Source organism: Rhinoraja longicauda, chromosome 33 (genome assembly GCF_053455715.1).
Source record: "Rhinoraja longicauda isolate Sanriku21f chromosome 33, sRhiLon1.1, whole genome shotgun sequence".
Taxonomy (NCBI): Eukaryota; Metazoa; Chordata; class Chondrichthyes; order Rajiformes; family Arhynchobatidae; genus Rhinoraja; species Rhinoraja longicauda.
Window position 1 is genome coordinate 23,152,200 of NC_135985.1, and position 24,579 is coordinate 23,176,778.

At 47.3% G+C, this 24,579-nt stretch overlaps 1 protein-coding gene across 3 annotated transcripts in view; it reads left to right on the forward strand.

Moving 5' to 3' along the window:
• LOC144608968 (aggrecan core protein-like) overlaps positions 1 to 24,579 on the forward strand; it is a 101,450-nt gene that overhangs the window by 24,592 nt on the left and 52,279 nt on the right. For 2 of the 3 annotated variants that reach the window (XM_078427241.1, XM_078427243.1), the window contains exons 2-6: positions 11,134 to 11,210; positions 14,167 to 14,553; positions 16,297 to 16,471; positions 20,664 to 20,791; positions 23,448 to 23,741. In XM_078427241.1, coding sequence (XP_078283367.1) covers positions 11,141 to 11,210; positions 14,167 to 14,553; positions 16,297 to 16,471; positions 20,664 to 20,791; positions 23,448 to 23,741 — 1,054 coding nt within the window. In that variant the 5' untranslated portion in view covers positions 11,134 to 11,140. The remainder of the gene's footprint in view (positions 1 to 11,133; positions 11,211 to 14,166; positions 14,554 to 16,296; positions 16,472 to 20,663; positions 20,792 to 23,447; positions 23,742 to 24,579) is intronic. The other variant, XM_078427242.1, reaches the window with a different exon arrangement.

Here is a 24,579-nt window from a genome sequence, read left to right on the forward strand (position 1 = left end):
TCCACCTTAAAAATATCCATTGACTTGGCCTCCACAACCTTCTGTGGCAATGAGTTCCACAGATTCACCACCCTCTGACTAAAGAAATTCCACCTCATCTTTTTTTAGGTAGGAGCTTACATTCTGAGGCTTTGGCCTCTGGTCCCCCTAGTGGAAACATTCTCTCCAAAACCACTCTATCCATGCCTTTTTCTTATGATGGAGTTGGCTTAAAGTTCTTCCCACTATGTACCCAGTCAATTATCAATTATTGATGTTTACTATGGGGAAGGCTAATGGAAAATATATTATTTTGGATTTCCATCTCACTGTTTCTCATTTCTAATTCCCCATTCTCAACCTCTAAGGAATCCACATTTAGTTCACTTTGGAAGCTCCTCTGTTTTTGTGTTGTTTGTTTGTTTCATCTCTCGTCTTCTTTTCAACATTTTTGGTCATTTTTTTCTGGTTCCCAAAAATGTTCCAGTTCTTCATTGATCTTCACAAATAATCCTTGTTTCTCACGGAGATGTGAAAGACTGGACGGAATAGCTTTAAGGTGAGAGGGGCAAAGTTTAAAGGAGACTACACCGAGTGAACCCGTTGGGCCCAAACCTCTCCTGCATTGGTGCAGCACCCTCTCCTCCCCTCCCCCCCTCCCCCCCTTTCCCCTCTCCCCGCCTCTCCCCCCTCCCCTCCCCCCACTCCATCCCCCTCAACTCCCCTTATCCTCCCTCCTCCCCCTCCCTCAATCCCCCCCTGCGTCCACCCCCTCTCCCCTCCCTCCCTAGGAGAGATTTAAACTTTAAAATGTGAATGACTTTAAAAATATAACACCGATTTCAATGAAACTTCTTTCATTAGCACCAAAGGGACGACGGTGAGTAAAGTGGGCCTAAAATTGTCGCGCTATCGTGTACCCTTTTGGCTGTAGTTCAGGAACAAACAAACAAACAAACGAGAGTTTTAGTATATAGATGAGTGGGTCAGGAGTGTGGTGGGCGACTAGAATTAGTCGCCAGAGATGGTTGTGAAGGCAGATATGATAGAGGCGTTTAAAAGGCATTTGGATATGGAGGGATATGGATCATGTGCAGGCAGATGAGATTAGTTTAACATGGACATTGTGCCTGTTAAACTAATCGGGCCTGTTACTGTGCTGGACTGTCCTACAAAAATAGACACAAAGTGCTGGAGTAACTCAGCAGGTCAGGCAGCAGCTCTGGAGAACATGGATAGATGACATTTCGGAACATTTCCTCATGCAATATACCTTTACTGAAATATATAAAAGCTCTTTAAACATCTACCACTGCTGATTTAGACTTTGGACTTTAGAGATACAGTGTGGAAACAGGCCCTTCGGCCCACCGAGTCCATGCCCACCAGCGCTCACCCCATACACGAGCACTACCCTACACACTGGGGACAATTTACAATTCTTTTCACCAATTAACCTACAAACCTGAACATCTTGGGAGTGTGGGAGGAAACCGGAGCGCCGGGAGAAAACTCACGTGGTCACGGGGAGAACGTGCAAGCTTCATAAAGACAGCGCCTGTAGTCAGGATTGAACCCGGGTCTCTGCCACTGTGAGGCCACAACTCTACCGCTGAATACCAGGAATCAGCCTGTGTCCAACACACTGGTCTATGTTCCCAGTCCACATCACCAATGCTCTCCCCACGTCACTGTTATTGCCCTTATTTAAATTTCAGACACCAGTTTCAAGCCCCAGTTTGTCACGCTCAAACTAGACGCGGAAGTCGACCCATGCTGTGGCCTCTCTTTCCTATGGGAACCAATAACTATGATATTAATAAAGCTTACGTATCAATACACCAGATAAGCCGTGTTTCATTTCACTCATCAAAGTAATTCAGCTGTTGCAGATATGTATAGTAAAGTTATTCACTGTCAGGATATGGATTTTATTGGTAAGACACAACCTCAATTGCGTGAAATCTAACCATCAGTCATATCAGCACACATTTGGGGCGTCACGGTGGCGCAGCGGTAGAGTTGCTGCCCTACAGCACCAGAGACCCGGGTTCGATCCTGACGACGGGTGCTGTCTGTCCTGAGTTTGTACGATCTCCCCGTGACCGCGTGGGTTTTCTCCGGGTGGTCAGGTTTTCTCCCACACTCCAAAGGCGTACGGGTGGAACAGTGTAGGATAGTGTTCGTGTTAGATCACCGGTCAGCACGGACTCAGTGGGCCGAAGGGCTTCTTTCCGTATCTCTAAAGTCTAAAGTATAGTCTAAATTGAGAGGCAGTGCACACAGAGGTGAGAAGAGGTGAAGCAATTTGTTTACAATAATCTGGCAGGTTTGTGATCACTATTGTGGGTGTTAACTTTATTCGCTATTTATTTTATTTGCAAATATTAATTTCCAGCACTTTTTAATTAAGGTTTTTTGCTAAATTAATTACAAAATCAATGGATAGAAAAGGTTCTGATAGACACAATACTAGAGTAACTCAGCGGGTCAGACAGCATCTCTGGAGTGAAGGAGTAGGTGACGTTTCAGGTCGAGACTCTTCTTCAGACAGTCTGGGGTGTGGGATGGGTTGTGTTTGATATTTGTTCTATATCTCCCCATACAATATCACTGTCCATGTCTCTGAAAGATAGACACAAAGTGCTGGAGTAACTCAGCGGGTCAGGCAGCATCTCTGGATAGGAGGAATAGGTGACGTTCAAACAGGTCTGAAGAAGGGTCCCAACCCAAAAAAGTCACCTCACTAATTTCTCCAGAGATGCAGCCTGACCCGCTGAGTTACTCCAGCACTTTGTGCCTATCTTTGGCAGAAGAGAATCCTGATAGTGGTGTCAGATAAATTTTGCTTTATCATATCATATCATATATATACAGCCGGAAACAGGCCTTTTCGGCCCTCCAAGTCCGTGCCGCCCAGCGATCCCCGTACATTAACACTATCCTACACCCACTAGGGACAATTTTTTTACATTTACCCAGCCAATTAACCTACATACCTGTACGTCTTTGGAGTGTGGGAGGAAACCGAAGATCTCGGAGAAAACCCACGCAGGTCACGGGGAGAACGTACAAACTCCTTACAGTGCAGCACCCGTAGTCAGGATCGAACCTGAGTCTCCGGCGCTGCATTCGCTGTAAAGCAGCAACTCTACCGCTGCGCTACCGTGCCGCCTTTAGATGTTATCACGGGGGGAAATCAATGATGTTGGCGTGAAAGTGTTGCCCGGAGCCTTTGGTACATCGAGAGGTATTTAGCAGCTGCACTGGACTGCTTCAGGTTTCCAGTTTACAAGCACTCAAACCACAACGGTCACGGAAAGACCTTCTGATTCAAGTTGTGAACAGTTTCCCTCCCATTGCCAAACTGACCTTTCTGTCCTGGGCCTCCTCCATTGTCAGAATGAGGCCCAACGCAAATTGGAGGAACAGCACCTCATATTTTGCTTGGGCACCTTACAACCCAGTGGTATGAATATTGATTTCTCTAATTTCAAGTAACCCTTTCAAAACTCTCTCTCTCTGCTCCCCCCCCCCCCCCCCCCTCCCCCCACATCATTGTACAACTTCCAAAGTCATTTTTCTTAGTCTCATTGTCTGTAACTTGTTTTCGCCCAGCCCACAGATAACAATGCACTTTTTCCTTCATCCTCATTACTTTTTTTAGCATATCTTTCATTCAATTGTTCTGTATCTCTCTATGTCACCGTCTACGTCTGTTGTCTCCCACACCCCCGACTCGCAGTCTGAAGAAGGGTCTCGACCCGAAACGTCACCTGTTCTTTTCCTCCAGAGATGCTGTCTTACCCGCTGAGTTACTCCAGCTTTTTTGTGTCTATCTTTTGGATTAAACCAGCATCTGCAGTTCTTTCTTGCACATTAGCACGATGATATATTCTCTCTCTATCCTACAACATGTCACGGGGAGATAGAGAGATAAGATTATTAAGGGGTTGGACACGTTAGAGGCAGGAAACATGTTCCCAATGTTGGGGGAGTCCAGAACCAGGGGCCACAGTTTAAGAATAAGGGGTACGCCATTTAGAACTGAGATGAGGAAAAACTTTTTCAGTCAGAGAGTTGTAAATCTGTGGAATTCACTGCCTCAGAAGGCAGCAGAGGCCAAGTCTCTGAATGCATTCAAGAGAGAGCTAGATAGAGCTCCTAATGATAGCGGAGTCAGGGGGTATGGAGAGAAGGCAGGAACGGGGTACTGATTGAGAATGATCAGCCATGATCACATTGAATGGCGGTGCTGGCTCGAAGGGCCGAATGGCCTACTCCTGCACCTATTGTCTATTGTCTATAAAAAGAACAGCCCATCGAGTCCACACTAGACATCAACCATCCATCCACATTAATGCCCTGTTCTCAGCATAAACCTATCAATGGTGTACCTCTGAAGCACCAGGGCAAACCACCCCACACCCCATTCTTGGCTTATGTCAAGTTAGGTCATGACAACCACCATGGTGTTTTGGTTCCCCAAATTGGCCCCAGTGCCCTTTGAGGGAGCGTGGGGTGTCCTGTTTGATGGATACAAGTTTGCTTATCATTCTCCAAGGACCACCAGCAGGCAAATGTATTTAACGATGAATCCCAGCGTCGTAAAGTCATACGGCACGGAAACGTACCCTGCTGCCCAACTTGTCCATGCCGGCCAAGTGGTCTACCTGAGAGAATCCCACTTGCCTGTGTTTGAGCCACTCCTCGAGCACAACGCTACGTACGCGCTGGAGAAACTCAGCGGGTCAGGCAGCATCCGTGGAGGGAATGGATCGGCGACATTTTGCGTTGGAACTCGTTTTCTGTTTTCAAATGCGCATTCTTAGAATCAGTCCGAAGAAGGGTCTCGACCCGAAATCTCGACCCATCCATTCCCTCCACAGATGCTGCGTGACCTGCTGAGTTCCTCCACCACTTTGTGCTTCGCTCACGATTCCAGCATCTGCAGTTCCTTGTATCTCCCTCGAAACCTTTTCCTGATGGAGTCATGGGTGCAACTCAGCTGAGGTGGGGAAGGTGCGGAGAAAAGATGCAGAGGGCTACAGATAGAGTCGACTTCACATCCAGTGTATTAGCAAGAAGCAGCATTGAGTCACTGTTAGACTTTGCAGGTTTGAATGAACCACTCTGTTCCTTATTCCCTGTTAAATGCTATCCATTTACCATTAAATTCTTATTTTCTGCTCCTGGCCAGAGCTTCGAACAATAAACAAATTGCATAAAGGGCCAGTATTTAAAAAGAGACCAAAACTGAATCAGGATTTAATGGAATTTTTCACCTAAAACAGCTGGAAAAACACAAAGTACACAGAAGTATTTATTTAGATTCCTGTGATGCCAACTCTCTCTGTCCGCCTGCATGGTTCCTCTCTTCCCCAGCGCTCTGAGTCTGGACTCCGGGCACCAAGGTGCGGAAACGGTGCTGACAGTAGCTCCGTCAAATATTTATTTTGCAGTCGGTCTTGCCATGCCCCTTCTGGGCTCAGGATACTGCATAAAGCCTTCTTATGTAGATGTACGATTTGAAAGGGAGGTGCAAGTTCACCTTCGACGCATCAATCCCTCTTTCAGTGGTCATTGGGCATCTCATGGTTTCCCTTCTAACCCTCTGACTACCTGTTCAGGTGGCAGTGAACCGTATTCATGTGAAAGGAGCAAAATTAGGCCCATCAAGTCTCTTCCGCCGTTCAATCAAGGCTGATCTATCTTTCCCTCTCCGCCCCACTCTCTAATGTGTCCAATCCCCTAATTATCTTATATGTTTCAATAAGATCCCCCCTCATCCTTCTAAATTCCAGTGTATACAAGCCCAATCGCTCCAGCCTTTCAACATACGACAGTCCCGCCATTCCGGGAATTAACCTAGTGAACCTACGCTGCACGCCCTCCATAGCAAGAATATCCTTCCTCAAATTTGGAGACCAAAACTGCACACAGTACTCCAGGTGCGGTCTCACCAGGGCCCGGTACAACTGTAGAAGGACCTCTTTGCTCCTATACTCAACTCCTCTTGTTATGAAGGCCAACATTCCATTGGCTTTCTTCACTGCCTGCTGTATTAAATCATGAAGGGAATGGATAGGGTGAATGCCCAGAGTCTTTTACCCAGAGTAGGGGAATCAAGGAGCAAGGACCATTGGTTTAAGATGAGAGGGGAAAGATTTAGTAGGAACCTGAGGAGCATCTTTTTCACTCAGAGGGCGGTGGGTGTATGGAGCGAGCTGCCAGAGGAGGTAGTTGAGGCAGGAACTATAACAGCATTTACAAGGCACCTGGACTGGTACATGGATAGGAACGGTTTAGAGGGATATGGGCCAAATGCGGGCAGGTGGGACTGGTGTAGATGGGGCATCTTGGTCGGTATGGTCAAGTTGGGCCAAAGGGGGCTGTTTCCAAGCTATGACTCTATGACTCTGTTGCAACAGACTGAGAGGTCGGCCAAAACAAATGGCACATTCCAGCGAGCGGCACATTTTCTTTAGTCTGTGATATATTTAGTATCTGAATAAGAAATTTCTGGAAAGTCTTGTGAATGCATAGTGGAGGGTTTATACTGTAAAAATGCACAAAGTGCTGGAGTAACTCAGCGGGTCAGGGAGCATCTCTGGAGAACGTGGATAGGTAACTTTTTTTGTCGAGACCCTTCTTCAGACCAATTGCGGTGCGGTGCGGGTGGGGGAAGCTGAGAAAGAGGTATGGGTGGGACAAAGTCTGGCGAGTGATGGGTGGATACAGGTGCGAGGGTTTATTGGTGATAGGCAAATGGCTGGACAAAGGCCAGGGATGAAAAGGCAAAACCTGTAAGAGGAGGCAATAAGAATAGTAGAGGCACGAAAAGTGAAGCCAGAGGAAGGAATATAGGTCGTTGAGTGAGGTGTTGCCCACTTCAGACAGAAATCAGAGTTGTTGTAGCAGCTGACTGGCCCCTGCCAACAGCGAGGAGAAAGGGTCACTGATGTTTAGTTTAGTTTAGTTCAGTTTAGAGATACAACGCGGAAACAGACCCTTCGCCCATCGAATCCGTACCGACCAGTGATCCCCGCACATTAACACCACCCTACATACACTAGGGACAATTTACAATCTTTACCAAAGCCAATTAACCAACAAACCTGGACGTCTTTGGAGTGTGGGAGGAAACCGGAGCACCCGGAGAAAACCCATGCAGGTCACGGGGAGAACATACAAACTTTAGGTTTATAGTTTAAGAAAATAACTGCAGATGCTGGTACAAATCGATTTATTCACAAAATGCTGGAGTAACTCAGCAGGTCAGGCAGCATCTCGGGAGAGAAGGAATGGGTGACGTTTCGGGTCGAGACCCTTATTCAGACTGATGTCAGGGGGGCGGGGCAAAGGAAGGATATAGGTGGAGACAGGAAGATAGAGGGAGAACTGGGAAGGAGGAGGGGAAAGGAGGGACATAGGAACTATCTAAAGTTGGAGAAGTCGATGTTCATACCACTGGGCTGCAAACTGTGGTTTATAGTTAATTGGCATCTATAAATTGTCCCAGGTGTGCAGAACAGAGAACTAGTGCATGGGTGATCGATGGTCAGCGTGGACTTGGTGGGCCGAAGGGCCTGTTTCCACGCTGTATCTCGAAGCTGACATTACCCCGGTGAGCTCATTTACCTGTCTTCCCCAAGCTGAGCTACTGCAGACTAAGCCAAGAGCTGGTGAGGCACGTCCTGCCTGCCGTGCAGATACTCAGCCACCAGAGGGAGCTTCTGCATGATATTCCGTGCAGTCAATGGGCATCAGACAGGAACATTTGAATCAAAATAGCTCACGAAAACCAAGAACAGGTTTGTATTAAACCTTGCAATGAGTGGATGTTTTAACTAAAGGTGTCGCAGTGGTAGAGTTACCGCCTTACAGCGAATGCAGCGCCGGGTTCGATCCTGACTACGGGCACTGTCTGTACGGAGTTTGTACGTTCTCCCCGTGACCTACGTGGGTTTTCTCCGAGATCTTCGGTTTCCTCCCACACTCCAAAGACGTGCAGGTTTGTAGATAAATTGGCTTGGTATAAATGTGAAAATTGTCCATAGTGGGTGTAGGATAGTGTTAGTGTGCGGGGATCGCTGGTCGGCGCGGACCCGATGGGCCGAAGGGCCTGTTTCCGCGCTGTATCTCTAAACTAAACTAAACTTGGGATAGAAACAGAAGACGCTGGAGTCACACCAGGTCAGATGATATAGATGAAGAGAGGAGCAGAGTTAAGGGCGGCACAGTGGCACAGCTGGTAGAGCGGCTGGTCTCACAGCACCAGAGATTCAGGTTCGATCCTGACCTCGGATGTTGTTCTTTGTGCAGTCTGCACATTCTCCCCATTGCTTCCCCTCTGCTCACTATTGAGTCACTCAGCATCCCCCTCCCTGTAACTCGCTCACATCATTAGTTAGTGTGTGTGTGTGTGTGTGTGTGTGTGTGTGTGTGTGTGTGTGTGTGTGTGTGTGTGTGCGCGTGTGTGTATTGATCTCGGATGTAAACATAGACGGGTTGAGTAGTTACTCTGCAGAGGGCACCAGGATTGCTGGGGGGGGGGGGTGGAGGGGGGGTGGATTGTGAGGAAGGTTGTCAAAGTGTACAGCAGGATAGGGACCAGCTGCAGAAATGGGCAGAGAAATGGCAGATGGAGTTTAATCCGAGCAGTGTGGTGTATTGAATGTGAGGGGACAATATACAATTAATGGCATGACCCTCAACAGCATTAATGTGCAGAGGGATCTCGGGGCCCAAGTCCATAACTCTCTGAAAGTGGCAACACAAGTAGACAGAGTGATAAAGGAGGCGTGTGGTCTGCTTGCCCTCGTCAGTCAGGGGCATTGATGCCAAGTCTAGCTACAGGGAGAGGTTAGAAATAGAGAAAATAGGTGCAGAAGTAGCCCTTCGAGCCACCACCGCCATTCAATATGATCATAGCTGATCATCTGAATCTGAATCTGAATTACCTTTATTGTCATTCAAAATGAATTGAACGGAAATCATTTGCCACGCAGCCACAACAGTACAGAGTAAAAGACACAAGACACACAATTCTAACACAAACATCCATCACAGTGACTCCTCCAGACACCCCTTCACTGTGATGGAAGGCAAAAATGTCTTCTCTCTTCCCCCATGCTTCTCCCACGGACAGATAGTTCGACTTCTGCCAAGGCAACCGAGGCTCCCGACTCGCGCAGGAGATGGAAGGTCCCGCCAAAATCAGTAGCTCGTTCCTGCTTTCACCCCATGTTAGACAGACTTGGAATGTTTTCTCTGGAACAGTGGAGGTTGAAGGGAGATACGATGGAAGTATATTAAATTATGGCAGGCATAGGTCAGGTGGACAGTCAGAAGTTTTCTCCCAGGGTGGGAATATCAAATACTAGAGGGCATAGCTTTAAGGTGAGAGGAGGAAACTTCAAAGGAGATGTGTGGTGCGTCTTTTTACATAGAAGGTGGCGAGTCTTGAATGTGCTGGCTGGGGCAGTTGGTGGAGGCAGAAACGATAGTGGCATTAAAGGCACACGGATATACAGCGAATAGATGGATGTGGATCAGGTGCAGGCAGATAAGAGATGGTCTTGGCATTGTGTTCAGCACAGATATTGTGGGCTGAATGGCCTGTTCCTGTGCTGTGCCGTTCTGTGTTATTCCTCATGCTGAATTTTGTAAACCATTTAAACGATATATTAAATAGTTTCTATTCACAAAATGCTGGAGTAACTCAGCAGGTCAGGCAGCATCTCAGGAGAGAAGGAATGGGCGACGTTTCGGGTCGAGACTCTTCTTCAGACTGAAATAGTTTCAATAACAATGAAAGGAAGCTGGTAAATGCCTTCAACATCGCAAAATGACAATGAACACAAGAACACAAGAAAATAGGAGCAGGAGTAGGCCAACCGGCCCCTCGAGCCCGCTCCGCCATTCAATACGATCATGGCTGATCCTACCCCAACCCCCTTCCCACTATCGCCCTTCTTCCCACCCAAAAGAACCGTGTGATCTCCTGGGAGAGGCGAAAAACCGGATAAAAACCCAGGCCAATTTGGGAAAAAAATCCGGGAAATTCCTCTCCGACCCCAAGCTAGGCGTTCAAAACATGTCCAGGAGATTACTCAGGTCTTACTATACTAACCATAGCTCATGTCCACTTCCCTGCCCGCTCCCCGTAACCCCTAATTCCCTTGTCTATTAAAAAACAATCTATTTCTGTTTTAAATTTATTTAACGTTCCTGCTTCCACAGCTCCCTGAGGTAGCGAATTCCACAGACTAACCACCCTCTGAGTGAAGAAGTTTCTCCTCATCTCAGTTTGGTGCTGTCCATGTCCTGCTGATAGACTTCCAAACATGCACATCCAGAATAGATACACCTAGTGTAATGTTCTTTCATCAGCCCTGTCCACAGGGCTCATGGTCCAGCATTAAACCCCAGGTCTATCTTGTTAAATGGAACATACCAAACCTGCCCTGATTGACCCTCAGTGGGTGTTCTTGCTTAATTCTGAGACGTTCCTAATCTTAGTCCTCCAGCGAACAATGTTGCTAACAAATTAATCAGCAGGTTGCAGATGACTGGTGACTGATGCATTGGGAAATTTTCAGTTCCCTTATGAAACTGCAGGCCCTTTTTCAAGAAATCTAATTATAAAATCAACCTTATCTTTGGTTCCCTGAAATCTTGCTTCTGAGGATCTCAGAACTCTGACACATCCGGTAGAGCTGCCGCCTCACAGCCCCGGAGACCCGGGTTTGACCGACCGACCGACCTCGGGTGCTGTCTGTGTGGAGATAGCATGTTCTCCTTGTGACTGTGTGGGTTTCCTCCGAGTGCTCTGGGTTCCTCCCGCTCCCCACAAGACGTGCAGGTTTGTGGGTTAATTGGCCTCTGTAAACTGCCCCGAGCGTGCAGGGAGTGGACGAGAAAGCAGAACTGGTGTGAGCTGTTGATCGATGGTCGGTGCGGACTCGATGGGCCGAAGGGCCTGTTTCTATTCTGTACCCCTCCTCTTCTATCTCCCAATGTTGCCGATGAGATGATGTCTTAAAGCAGCCAACATCTAATTCTCCCTGCCTTACAGAACGTCTTTGACATTCATTAATATTTGTTCTGCAACAATGGCGCCGACTAACTTTCTGACCTTCTTTCCCCCAGGTAAATTATGACCACTCTGCTTTTAGTGTTTGTCTGTTTGCGGGTGATCGCAGCAACTATATCTGTTGAAATTTCCGGTAAGTCATGGATTAATGATTCTCTATCGTCAACTCAATCGTTACGTTATTGTTTTAACCCGAACCTGTAATAAATGTTCCATCTAAACCTAGCACTGTGCGCGCGGTACCTCTAGAATGCCATTGCGAACCAACCTACCGGCCACTTCATCCTCACCCCTCAGGGTCATTTCAAACTTCATCAATGTCCTTTTTACATAGGAACGTGGATTAACGATAAATCTTTCCTGAGCCACAATATATATTTAACTGGAGCCTAGGTGCCTTTGGCCTTTGGCCTGTGCCAAGTCTTTTGCATTCCTTGACTGGGAAGCCACTGGTACAATTTATTTTTGCAAAACTTCAGAGCATTTCAAGGAAGTGCCTGCTTAATAGTAGTGTTCGTGTATGGCATACTTGCTTTCTGCTTGGGGCATTGAGTGTAAAAGTCAGGAAGTCATGATGCAGCTTTATAGGGTCTTGGGTTAGACCACATTTGGAGCATTGCCTGGAGATCTGGGTCGTACCATTACAGGAAGGATGTGAAGGCTTTGGAAAGGTTGCAGAGGTGGTTAACCAGAACGATGCCGGGATAAGAGGAATTAGCTAAGGGGAGAGGTTGGACAGACTTGAATTATTTTCTCTAGATTGCCGGAGAGTTATGGGGACACCTGATCGAAGTGGATAACATAAAAACGAGAGGCACGGGCAGGTGAGACAGAACTAACCTTTTTGTTCCCCCAGGATAGAAATATCAAATTCTAGAGGGCGTAGCTTTAAAGTGAGAGGGGCAAAGTTTAAAGGGGATGTGTGGGTCAAGTTTTTTTTTACATAGAGGGTGGTGGGTGCCTGGAATATGCTGCTGAGGTTGGTGGTGCAGGAAGAGACGATTTTGGCATTTCAGAGACTTTTGGATAGGCACATGTAGGGAATGAAGGGACGTGGATTACTTGCAGGCAGATAAGAGTTGGTCTTGGCATCATGTTTAGCACAGACCTTGTGGGCCGAAGGGCTGTACTGTTCTATGTTCTAGTTTTACCAACGCAAGGATGCTCCAAGTAGTTTGTGATTCATACATCATGAAAGTGTCTGGATATTAGTAGCGAATGGTTTTTTTTTTATTGTCACACTAGACCTTTTCATTCTGTACATGATTTATGGGCATCAGTAATGCGACTGGCAATTATTGACCAACACCGACTGCCCTTGAGAAGCTGGTAGTGGACAAACTTTTTACACTGAGTCCATCTGTGTTGTGAAAGACAGACAGACACAAAGTGCTGGAGTAACCCAGCGAGTCAGGCAGCATCTCTGGAGATAAAGGATGGGTGATGTTTCGGGTCGGAACGCCTTATTCAGAGTGAAAGTAGAGGGGGAGGAACTGGAGGTAGGAAAAGGCCAGAATAAATCAGGGCCGGCAATAGATGACCTAGGAAGGGTAGAGCCCTGTGCATGAACTCACCTCTACAGTTCCTTCCTACCCACATGTGTTGTGAAAGTATCCCCGGTGTTGATGGGAGGAGGGTTCTCAGGTCTTTGGCACGGCAATGGTGAGGAAGTGGCGATACATGTCCAAGTCGGGATAGTCCAGAACTTCATAAGATCATAAGACACAGGAGCAGAATTAGGCCATTTGGCCCATCACGTCTGCCCTGCCCTTCCATCATGGCTGATGAGGCTCATTCCCTCTCAACCCCATTCTCCTACCTTCTCCCAGTAACCTTTGGCTCCCTTACTAATCAAGAACCTATCAATCTGTTTTGAAAATACCGAAAGACTTGGTTCCACATGCTGTCTGCGGCAATGAATTCCATAGGTTCACCACCCTCTGGCTAAAGAAATTCCTCCTCATCTCCATTCCAAAGGTATATCCTTTTATTCTGAGGCTGTGCCCTCTGGTTTAAGACTCCCACACTGCTAGAAACATCCTTTCCACCTGCACTCTATCCAGCATTTTCATTATTTGGTACTACTGGTGTTCTTGTCCTTCTCAATAGGTTGGCATTGGTTTTGACATTGGTTAGAAAGATTGAAAAGACTGGGCTTGTATTCACTGGAGTTTAGAAGGATGTGAGGGGGGATCTTATAGAGACGTATAAAATTATAAAAGGACTGGACAAACTAGATGCAGGAAAATGTTCCCAATGTTGGGCGAGTCCAGAACCAGGGGCCACACTCTTAGAATAAAGGGGAAGCCACTTAAAACTGAGGTGAGAAGGAACTTTTTCACCCAGAGAGTTGTGAATTTGTGGAATTCTCTGCCACAGAGGGCAGTGGAAGCCAAATCATTGGATGGATTTAAGAGAGAGTTAGATGGAGCTCTGGGGGCTAGTGGAATCAAGGGATATGGGGAGAAGTTGGGCACAGATAATAATCTGTGTGGATGATCAGCCATGATCACAATGAATGGTGGTGCTGGCTCGAAGGGCTGAATGGCCTCCTCCTGCACCTATTTTCTATGTTTCTCTGTTTCTATGTTTCTATATTAACTGGACAGCATGCAATCGGCTGCATTGAAACACACAGAATAATGAAAGGCATAGATGGAGTGGATGTGGAGAGGATGTTTCCATTGGTGGGAGAGTCTAGGACCAGAGGTCACAGCCTCAGAATTAAAGGACGCTCTTTTAGAAAGGATGTGAGGAGAAACTTCTTTAGTCAGAGGGTAGTTAATCTGTGGAACACATTGCCACAGAGGGCTGTGGAGGCCAAGTCAGTGGATATTTTTAAGGCAGAGATAGACAAATTCTTGATTAGAACGGGTGTCAAGGATTATGGGGGGAAAAGGCAAGAAAATGGGATTAGGAGGCCGAGATCAGCCATGATTGAATGGCGGGATCGACTTGATGGGCCGAATGGGCGGATACTACTGCTATAAGTTGTGAACTTGTGTGAGTGATTAGTGTGTTGTTGGTGGTGGTGGTGGTATTCCCCATTCTCGGAGTGACAAGGTGTCCTCTTTGTCCGTGTTTGCCAGATGATGCCAAGGCACTGAGTGTGAAGATTGCCTCGCAGTCCCCACTGAACGCTGTGCTGGCAAGCTCCGTGACCTTCCCCTGCTACTTCCTCACCTCCGCGCCGCTCTCTGCGGACTCTCCGCTGCCATCCCCGCTGGAGCCAAGGATCAAATGGACCAAGATCGCCAAAGGCGGGAAGGAGACGGTGATCGTGGTGGCGACGGATGGCAAGGTGAAGATCAGCCAGGAGTACAAAGGGCGAGTCAAGCTTCCAAGCTACCTTGACATCCCCAACGACGCCACCTTGGAGCTGGACAAAGTGCTGTCGAGCGATTCGGGAATCTACCGCTGTGAGGTGATGCATGGGATTGAGGACAGCCAGGATGTCGTGGAGCTGGTTGTCAAAGGTAAACAATTTGTTTTATCTAATACTCTCTAGTGTGACTGCTATCACGCCTTGCATTTGAGGTGTTTAGGTTGGTGATACAGCGTGGAAATGGGACCTTCGACTCGCCGAGTCCACGCCCACCAGCGATCGCCCATCTGAAGAAGGGTCTCGACCCGAAACGACACCTATTCCTGCCTGAGTTACTCTAGCATTCTGTGTCTATCTTCAGTGTAAACCAGCACCTGCAGTTCCTTCCGACACATATACTATGACATGAGAGACAATGTACGGGAGCCAAGTAATCTACAAACCTGCACGTCTTTGGAGTGTGGGAGGAAACCGGAGCACCCGGAGGAAACCCACAAGGTCGCGGGGAGAACGTGAAAATTCCGTACAGACAGCACCCCTAGTCAGGGATTGAACCTGGGTCTCTGGCGCTGTGTGGCAGCAGCTCTACAGTTGTCCCACCGTGCCAACCACATCACTTAAAAGGTGATTTACTTTTGCCAGTTCAATTGGTGGGTCTGTGGCTGGAAAATCTCCATCTGACTACCTGTTGTTGCAAGGGCAAAATCCCAGCTATGGCCAAACTGGCTTCCAATCCCCACTTCCAAAAAGCTGAATGTAGATAGAAGCTGTGTAAGATAGGTTCTACAGGAGGTGTGCAGGGCAAGCTTTTACACATAGACGGTGCTTGGAACGCATCGCCATTAGTGGTGCAGGAAAATAACTGTAGATGCTGGTTCAAATTGAAGGTAGACACAAAATGCTGGAGTAACTCAGCGGGTCAGGCAGCATCTCAGGGGAGAAGGAATGGGTGACGTTTCGGGTCGAGACCCTTCTTCAGACTGAAGAAGGGTCTCGACCCGAAACGTCACCAATTCCTTCTCTCCTGAGACGCTGCCTGACCCGCTGAGTTACTCCAGCATTTTGTGTCTACCTTGCCATTAGTGGTATTTATTCACAAAATGCTGGAGTAACTCAGCAGGTCAGGCAGCATCTCTGGAGAACGTGGATGGGCAATGTTTTGGGTCAGACGAAGTGTGTAGGAAGGGACGGCTGGTTCCTGCAGATGCTGGTTTACACCGAAGACAGACGTAAAATGCTGGAGTAACTCAGCGGGACGGGCAGCATCTCTGGAGAGAAGGAATGGGCGACGTTTCTGGTCGAGACCCTTCCTCAGACTGAGAGTCAGGGGAGAGGGAGCCTAGGGATGTGGAAGTTAAGGTGTGAAAATGACAGATCAAAGCAGATGCTGATAAGGAAATGTAGAATGGTTCATTGTTAGCTGAGGGGAAGGTGACAACAAGCATACAATCAGTAGCATTAAAAATGTAATATTTAATCTGACTGTGTTTTAATGGTTATAATTAGTATAAGAAAATAACTGCAGATGCTGGTACAAATCGAAGGTATTTATTCACAAAATGCTGGAGTAACTCAGCAGGTCGGGCAGCATCTCAGCAACAGGTAGTAATGAAGAAGGGTCTCGACCCGAAACGTCGCCCATTCCTTCTCTCCTGAGATGCTGCCTGACCTGCTGAATTACTCCAGCATTTTGTGAATGAAAACCTAATGGTTATAATTAGTCAGTGCTATTATCCTTTGGCATTGATTGCGGGCGGGTCCATTTGACAAGCACACTTAGCACAATGGAGTGTGAGTGCCACATGCCTTAGATAAACAGCAGGCAACCTTGTGTCAATGCATTGGTTTAACTCCGGAAGGTGATTGAGACCTGTCTTTTCTGCTCTGATTCCAGGCATCGTTTTCCATTACCGCGCCATCTCCAGCAGGTACACCCTCAACTTCTACACGGCCCAGCAGGCTTGCGTTGACAACACTGCCACCATCGCCACCCCGGAACAACTGCAAGCAGCTTACGATGATGGATATGATCAGTGTGATGCGGGCTGGATGGCTGACCAAACAGTAAGGTCTGGACCAATCCCTCGTTTTGTCCCGCTAACCTCAAGACTCACGAGTGTTTAATTGCCGTACACCGATCAGCCAAAACATTACGACCTGACGAGCCAAAACATTACGACCACCTGCATAATATGCTGTTGGTCCTCCGTGTGCAGCCCCATACGCAGCAGGGTGCGATGCACTGTGTATTGTGACACATTCCTCCCGTGACCACCGTTAAAATTTTCTGTGAGTTGTGCCACAGTCGACCTTCTGTCGGTTCGGACCAGACGGGATAGCCTTCGTTGCCCTTGCGCATCGATGAGCCTTGGGCGCCCAACACCCTGTCTGTCGCCAGTTTGTGGTTTGTCCCTCCTCGGACCACTGTCGATCGGTACTCACCACTGCTGACCGGGAGCACCCCACAAGCCTTGCTGTTCAGAGATGCTCTGACCCAGTCGTCTGACTATAACAATTTGGCCCTTGTCAAAGACAGGTCTTTACTCCTGCCGATTTCTCCTGCATCCAACACATCAACTTCAAGTACTGACTGTTCACTTGCTGCCTAATATATCCCACCCCTTGACAGGTGCCATTGTAACAAGATAATCAATGTTATTCACTTCGCCTGCCAGTGGTCATAATGTTTTGCTGGTTGGTGTATGTCTACAATGCCTTCCTGCAATGCCACTTGCAGGAAATTATGAAGAAAGCCAGCTGACACTGGACTTCTCAGTGACAGTGGCTGGAATGAAGTGCTTTAAGTTTAGTTTGGAGATACAGTGCGGAAACAGGTACTTCGGCCCACCGAGTCCGCACCGACCAGCGATCCCCGCACAATCACACTATCCTACAGACACCAGGGACCATTTACACTTATACCAAGCCAATTAACCTACAAACCTGTATGTCTTTGGAGTGTGGGAGGAAACCAAAGATTTTGGAGAAAACCCACGCAGGTCACGGGGAGAACGTACAAACTCCGTACAGACGGCGCCCGTAGTCGGGATCGAACCCGGGTCTCCGGTGCTGCATGCGCTGTAAGGCAGCAACTCTACCGCTGTGCCACCGTTAACACAACAATTAAGTTCCGACGTGGCAACATAACAGACTTGTAAACTCAATACATAGATAATATATAATAAACAGAAATTCAAAAATTAATTTCCCCAATAGTAATATGAAAGACTCAAAGTAACTAGTGCAACCAAAGACAATCGATAGATCATCGTTGAGGTTAGTGTCATGTTGTGTTCAAGATGGTTGCTGGGAAGAAGCTATTCTTGAACCTGGTGGTCATAGTTTTCTGACTTGTACCTTCTTCCCGAGGGTGGGAGTGAAACGAGAGTGCGGCCAGTGTGGTGTGGGTCTTTATTGACGCTGGCTGCCTTTCTGAGGTCGTGCCCACTAACGTTGGGGAGGTCAGTACCTGAGATGGACCGGGGCAGTGTCTGCCACACTCTCTCTCATGTCTAACCTTTGGGGAATGGGGGAACAACAAAGTCCATGTGTGGAAAAATCTACAACGGAACCAATCAATACACGAGCCTCCAATCCATTGTAAAGCTCCACAAATGATGGAGGGACCTGGCTCCATTTACCTGAAGATGTACATGAATTATATAGTGTGTGTATGCCTCATTTCACGCTCTAGCACACCAGATATGATATAACCAGGTAGGAATGAACTGCAGATACTGGTTTAACCTGAAGAGAGATACAAAATCCTGGGGTAACTCAGCGGGACAGGTGGCATCTCTGGGGATAAGCATTGAGTGACGTTTCGGGTCGAGACCCATCTTCAGACTGGAAGATCTAAGATCTAACCTTACTGTCAAGAATACATCTTCCACTTACCCCCTCCCTCCGCTCCCAAGGGTAATGACTGATGCTGACCTGTGGCTCTATCGGTGTCATTCATCCCCATAACCCATGGGAGTTCATGAGTTCTAGGAGCAGAGTTAGGCCATTCGGCCCATCAAGTCCAATCCACCATTCAATCATAGCTGATCTATCTTTCCCTCTCAGCCCCATTCCCCTGCACTCTCCCCATAACCCCTGACATTGAAGTGGAAAGATTAGATGTGTAGAGACCTCGACTAAATATCTGCTGATGTGAGTTCAAGTCACAACCCAGCCGTAAATACTTCATTTAATTGTTAAGTAAATATATCTAGATTAAAAGAAAATCTGCCTGTAATGGTAACTATGGAGCAGTTGAATTGTGAAATACCATCTTGTTTCTAGTGGTTATTGGGGATAGATATCTCCGAGCTCTGTTCCATCAGACCCACGGTCCTCTGGTGACTGGTCAAAACCTTCCAAGGATGACCAATGAACTTTGGCCTTGACCAGGCGGCACGGTAACGCAGCGGTAGAGTTGCTGCTTTACAGCGAATGCAGCGCCGGAGTCTCAGGTTCGATCCTGACTACGGGTGCTGCACTGTAAGGAGTTTGTACGTTCTCCCCGTGACCTGCGTGGGTTTTCTCCGAGATCTTCGGTTTCCTCCCACACTCCAAAGACGTACAGGTATGTAGGTTAATTGGCTGGGTAAATGTTAAAAACATTTTTTTTTTTAATTGTCCCTAGTGGGTGTAGGATAGTGTTAATGTGCGGGGATCGCTGGGCGGCACGGACTTGGTGGGCCGAAAAGGCCTGTTTCCGGCTGTATATATATGATATGATAACATGAATAAGTTACCACCCGTGACCCCATCAATGCAAAACACAAAAGTGCTGGAGGAACTCATCGGGTCAGGCAGCATCCGTGGAGGGAATGGACGGGCGACATTTGGAGTCAGGACCCTTCTTCAGATCAGCATCATTGCAAATTGACCATCTGGAGGAGTGTCTGGATGTTGATTAAGAAGCAGGAACAATTACTGATTTCCCCTCACACCGACGCAAGACACTATCCCAAAGATAGACGCAAACTGCTGGAGTAACTCAGCGTGTCAGGCAGCGTCTCTGGAGAAAAGGGATGGGTGACGTTTCAGGTCGGGACCTTTCTTCAGTCCTGACCTGAAACGTCACTCATCCTTTTTCTCCAGAGACGCTGCCTGACCTTTTAAGTCACTCCAACACTTTGTGTCTATCATATCATATCATATCATATATATACAGCCGGAAACAGGCCTTTTCGGCCCACCAAGTCCGTGCCGCCCAACGATCCCCGTACATTAACACTATCCTACACCCACTAGGGACAATTTTTACATTTACCCAGCCAATTAACCTACATACCTAAGGATCTATGATCCTTAAGTGCCTGGTGAAAAAAAATATGATTACATTTAAAATCTGTTTTATTTTTAAAAAACGGTTGGATGCTTTATATAAATAGCGAGAGGTTTCGTTCATTGGTCATCCTTAGAAGGTTTTGACCTCAGTGCCCATTCAGAGGGCTGTGGGAGAGATCCTTCACTAATAACCGATAGAAAACGAGAGGGGATTGTACAATTGAACATTTCTGTAGTGACCATTACAGGTGAAGTAAGAGCTTGTTAGGATGTAGGGCTTCATTCCGATGACCTTGCTTCTAACCCACTCTGCACTGATGTGGCACATGCTCACTGTGTGAGGTGGTGTGCAGGAAGGAACTGCAGGTGCTGGTTTAAACCGTAGACACAAAAAGCTGGAGCAACTCAGCGGGACAGACAGCATACTTTCCTCCGGAGATGCTGTCTGACCCGAAGGTAGACACAAAGTGCTGGAGTAACTCAGCGGGTCAGGCAGCATCTCAGGAGAGAAGGGATGTGTGACATTCTGGGTCGAGACCCTTCCTCAGACTCACTCCAGCATTTTGTGCGCTGCCTGACCCGTTGAGTTAGTCCAGCATTTTGTGTCTACCTTCGATTTAAACCAGCATCTGCAGTTTCTTTCCCGCACATGCTGTCTGACCCGCTGAGTTACTCCAGCTTCTTGTGCGTGAGGTGGTATTGGGTCGGCCCGGCTGAATCACGGTCGATAGGGATCCCCTGATGCGTGTTTCAAGGCGCCAGCCTATACCGTGGGCGGCGGTGGGCAACTGGTGGCCGTTTCCCGTCCATAATCGTCAACTCAATCCAAACGTTGAAGTAGGAGGGCATTGGTCTGGCCGTAGACTGTTAGTTCCTGCTTGTCCTTGCTCAACCTTTTACAGCAAAGTCCAATATGTACAGGGAATAACCAGACAGAGGTAAGAGTATCCCTGAGACGTGTTTCTGCAATGCTTTCCCCAGGTATCCTATTCATGAACCACGCGAGGGATGCTACGGTAACATGGACGAGTACCCGGGAGTCAGATCCTACGGCATTAGAGACACCAATGAAACCTATGACGTTTATTGCTTTGCTAAAGACTTACAAGGTAAGAACTGGCTGCTCCCTGATGAAATCCAGACTCGGATCCTCGGCGCAGGGTCCGATGCGTAGAAAGGCACCGCAAATGCTGGTTTACACCGAAGATAGACACAAAGTGCTGGTTGCTGCCTGTGCCGCTGAGTTACCACGGCACTTTGTGTCTGCCCTCCATACAGGACGCAGGGAAGGAGAGAGCACTGGGTGAATTCGAACAAGGGTTCGCAGTTTGGAAACCTTGATCATTGGGGAGAATGGGAAGAGCAAAGGACCTCATCAGACCCTGGGAACTGATGTGGTTAATGTTGATGGTGACATGGTCCAGCCAACATGCAGATCGAAGAGGATCCCTTAATGAATGTGTTTCACGGAGACACCATTTACCCTGGTTAGTCTGTTGGTTGCTGCAGAATTAGTAGATGAGACTAGATGAACAAAGCCCTTCATCCCATTTCATCTCCATGCTTCCAAGTTACATTACATTGCTGTTATCAGGCAACTGGACCATCCTACCACAACCAGAGAGCAGTCCTGAACTACTGTCTACCTCATTGGTGGCCCTCAAACTATCTTTGATCGGACTTTACTGGCTTTACCTTGCACTAAACGTTATTCCCTTATCGTGTATCTATACACTGTGAATGGCTCGACTGTAATCATGCATTGTATTTTGGCTGACTGGTCAGCACGCAACAAAAGCTTTTCACTGTACCTCGGTACACATGACAATAAACTAAACTCAACTAATACTTCTTGTTATCTCAGCATATGGCCTGGATAATTCTCATGGGGTTAGTTACCTCATGGAGTCATAGTGTAGGAAAATAACTGCAGATGCTGGTACAAATCGAAGGGATCACAAAAAGCTGGAGTAACTCAGCGGGTCAGGCAGCATCTCAGGAGAGAAGGAATGGGTGACCGATGTCAGGGGAGGGGGCGACATCAGTCTGAAGAAGGGTCTCGACCCGAAACGTTACCCATTCCTTCTCTGCTGAGATGCTGCCTGACCCGCTGAGTTACTCCAGTTTTTTGTGATATCATACAGTCATAAAGTCACGGAGCCATATTGACATCCCAACAGGCCCTCAGCCTAAAGTCCATGCTGACCAAGATGCCCCATCTTAATTAATCCCATTTTCCTGCATTCCCCATATCCCTCTAAACTTTTCCTGTCTATCTATCTGACAATGAACTGTACCATGTCAACCTCCATCAAAGCAAATAAATAATTCTTAATGTCAGTGTCAAAAACCTGTCACTCAGATCTCTGACTGTACCCACGGGAAGATTGTGGACATCTTAAATCCAAATCTGAAGATAAAATGAAGATACTGAGCTTCATTTGGAGAGGTTCATGGATGGGAAAGGTTTAAAGGGAATCAAAGCTGAGACCTGGAGGAATAGATGATGAACAGGATAGGTTTAGAAGGATATGGGCCAAACACAGGGAGGTGGGAGGTGGTGAATCTGTGGAATTCTTTGCCACAGAAGGCTGTGGAGGCCAAGTCAGTGGATATTTTTAAGGCAGAGATAGATAGATACAGGTTTCAGAGGTTATGGGGAGAAGGCAGGAGAATGGGGTTAGGAGGGAGAGATAGATCAGCTATGATTGAATGGCGGAGTAGACTTGATGGGCCAAATGGCCTAATTCTGTTCCTATCACTTCTGACATGATCTTACGGCATTCTGACATGATCAACGGGCAAGTTGGGCCGAAGGGCCTGTTTCCGTGCTCCATGACTCTATGACTCTAAATGACACAAAAATAACCCTAAAAAAAAGACTTCAACTTCCATATAAAAGTGATCAATTGACTGTATACACTTCTCCTTCCACACATTTGTATCTTGAATCATGTTCACATCTCTTAACCTGTTTGGTGTCATATCTAACCATGTAAGGTCTCCTCAGAGTAAGGCTGCCATAGGAAGCAATGATGATAACCATTGTCTCTTGCTTGAATGCAGGCCTCTCACTGCCTACTACCCACCCTCTCCAAAAACCATCAGCTCAAGGCAAACCTTGCCCCATTGCTTCTACTTATTTGTCATTGTGGCCCAGTCTCTGACCCTGGCTCCCCACCAACCCTTCTCCCCCACCCCTTCGCCACTATCTATGTGAACCACTCATGCCCTTCTGAATGTGGGTGCCATGCACCTACTTATTTTTTTCAGGGTTAACGGTCGTAGTACAAATAATGTTTTGCAATTTTAGATCAATTGATATGACTAACCTGGGCCTGTACTCACTGGAGTTTAGAAGGATGAGGGGGGACCTCGTTGAAACTTACCGAATAGTGAAAGGCCTGGATAGAATGGATGTGGAGAGGATGTTTCCACGAGTGGGAGAGTCTAAGACCAGAGGTCACAGCATCAGAATTAAAGGACATTCCTTTAGGAAGGCGATGAGCGGGAATTTCTTTAGTCAGAGGGTGGTGACTCTGTAGAATTCATTGCCGCAGAAGGCTGTGGAGGCCAAGTGAATGGCTATTTTTAAGGCAGAGACAGATAGATTCAGGGGTTATGGGGAGAATGGGGTTAGGAGGGAGAGATAGATCAGCCGTTATTGAATGGCAGAGTAGACATGATGGGCTGAATGGCCTAATTCTGCTCCTATCACTTATGAACTTATGAACTGATCGAAATATTTTATCTTTCTGTTTCCAGGCAAAGTCTTCTACATAACCGTGGCTGAAAGATATGCTTTCAAGGAGGCAATGGAAGCGTGCTTTGACAAAGGTGCCCAGTTAGCCACCACAGGGCAGCTGTACTTGGCATGGAAGGGTGGCATGGATCAGTGCAATACTGGCTGGCTCGCGGACGGCAGTGTGAGATACCCGATCTCAAACCGAAGACCCAACTGCGGTGGCAACCTTTTAGGAGTCAGGACCCTCTACCGATTCACCAACCAAACTGGCTACCCTGATCCCAGCGATCGTCACGATGCCTACTGTTTCAGTGGTAAGCCAGTGAAAGCAGAAAATACTGGTCGGGCAGCATCTGTGTAAAGAGAAACAGTTGGCATGTCAAAGCAGGGAGCCTTTGTTAGAAGTGCGATAGAGAAAAAACGCATCTGTTTCTCAGTAACAGAGAAGATGGGGAGGGGTGGGGTAATATCTCTAATCGGGTGTCTAAAAAGGGTTAATGGGGGGCAGTTATTGGCATATTGTACATCTTTGTCTGTGTCATTAATCGTGAGACTGTCTCCGACATTCAGTGGCACGGTGGCACAGCGGTAGAGATGCTGTATCCCCCCCATGAGTTGCGTGAGTTTTCTCAGGAATATCCAGTTTCCTCCCACAGTCCAAAGACATACAGATTTATAGGTTAATTGGCTTCGGCAAAATTGTAAGTTGTCCCGAGTGTGTGTCGGGCAGTGTTAATGTGCGGGGATCGCTGGTCGGCGCGGACTAGGTGGGCCCCAAGAGCCTGTTTCTGCGCTGTATCTCTAAATTAAACTAAAAGTACACTCAGTTTTCGCCTGGGTTCCTACCTGAATGGAAGATCTAACGGTCCATGGAGCAGGTCATTCTGTCCTCTGATCGGCCACTGATTGATGGAGAATTAAATTTGATGTTAGTCCGTGCAAGACAGGGCATCTTCCCTGAGGTTCGGCTTTAGGTTTAGGTTTATTATTGTCACGTGTAGCGAGGTACAGTGGAAAGCTTTGCTTTGCATGCTGTCCCATCAAATCAGTTAATACTACACGTAAATGCAATCAATCCAATTCAAGTACAGTAGGGAGAACGAAGAGAAAGATGCAGAGTGCAGAGTATCCTCAGCTTTATAGATCAAAACT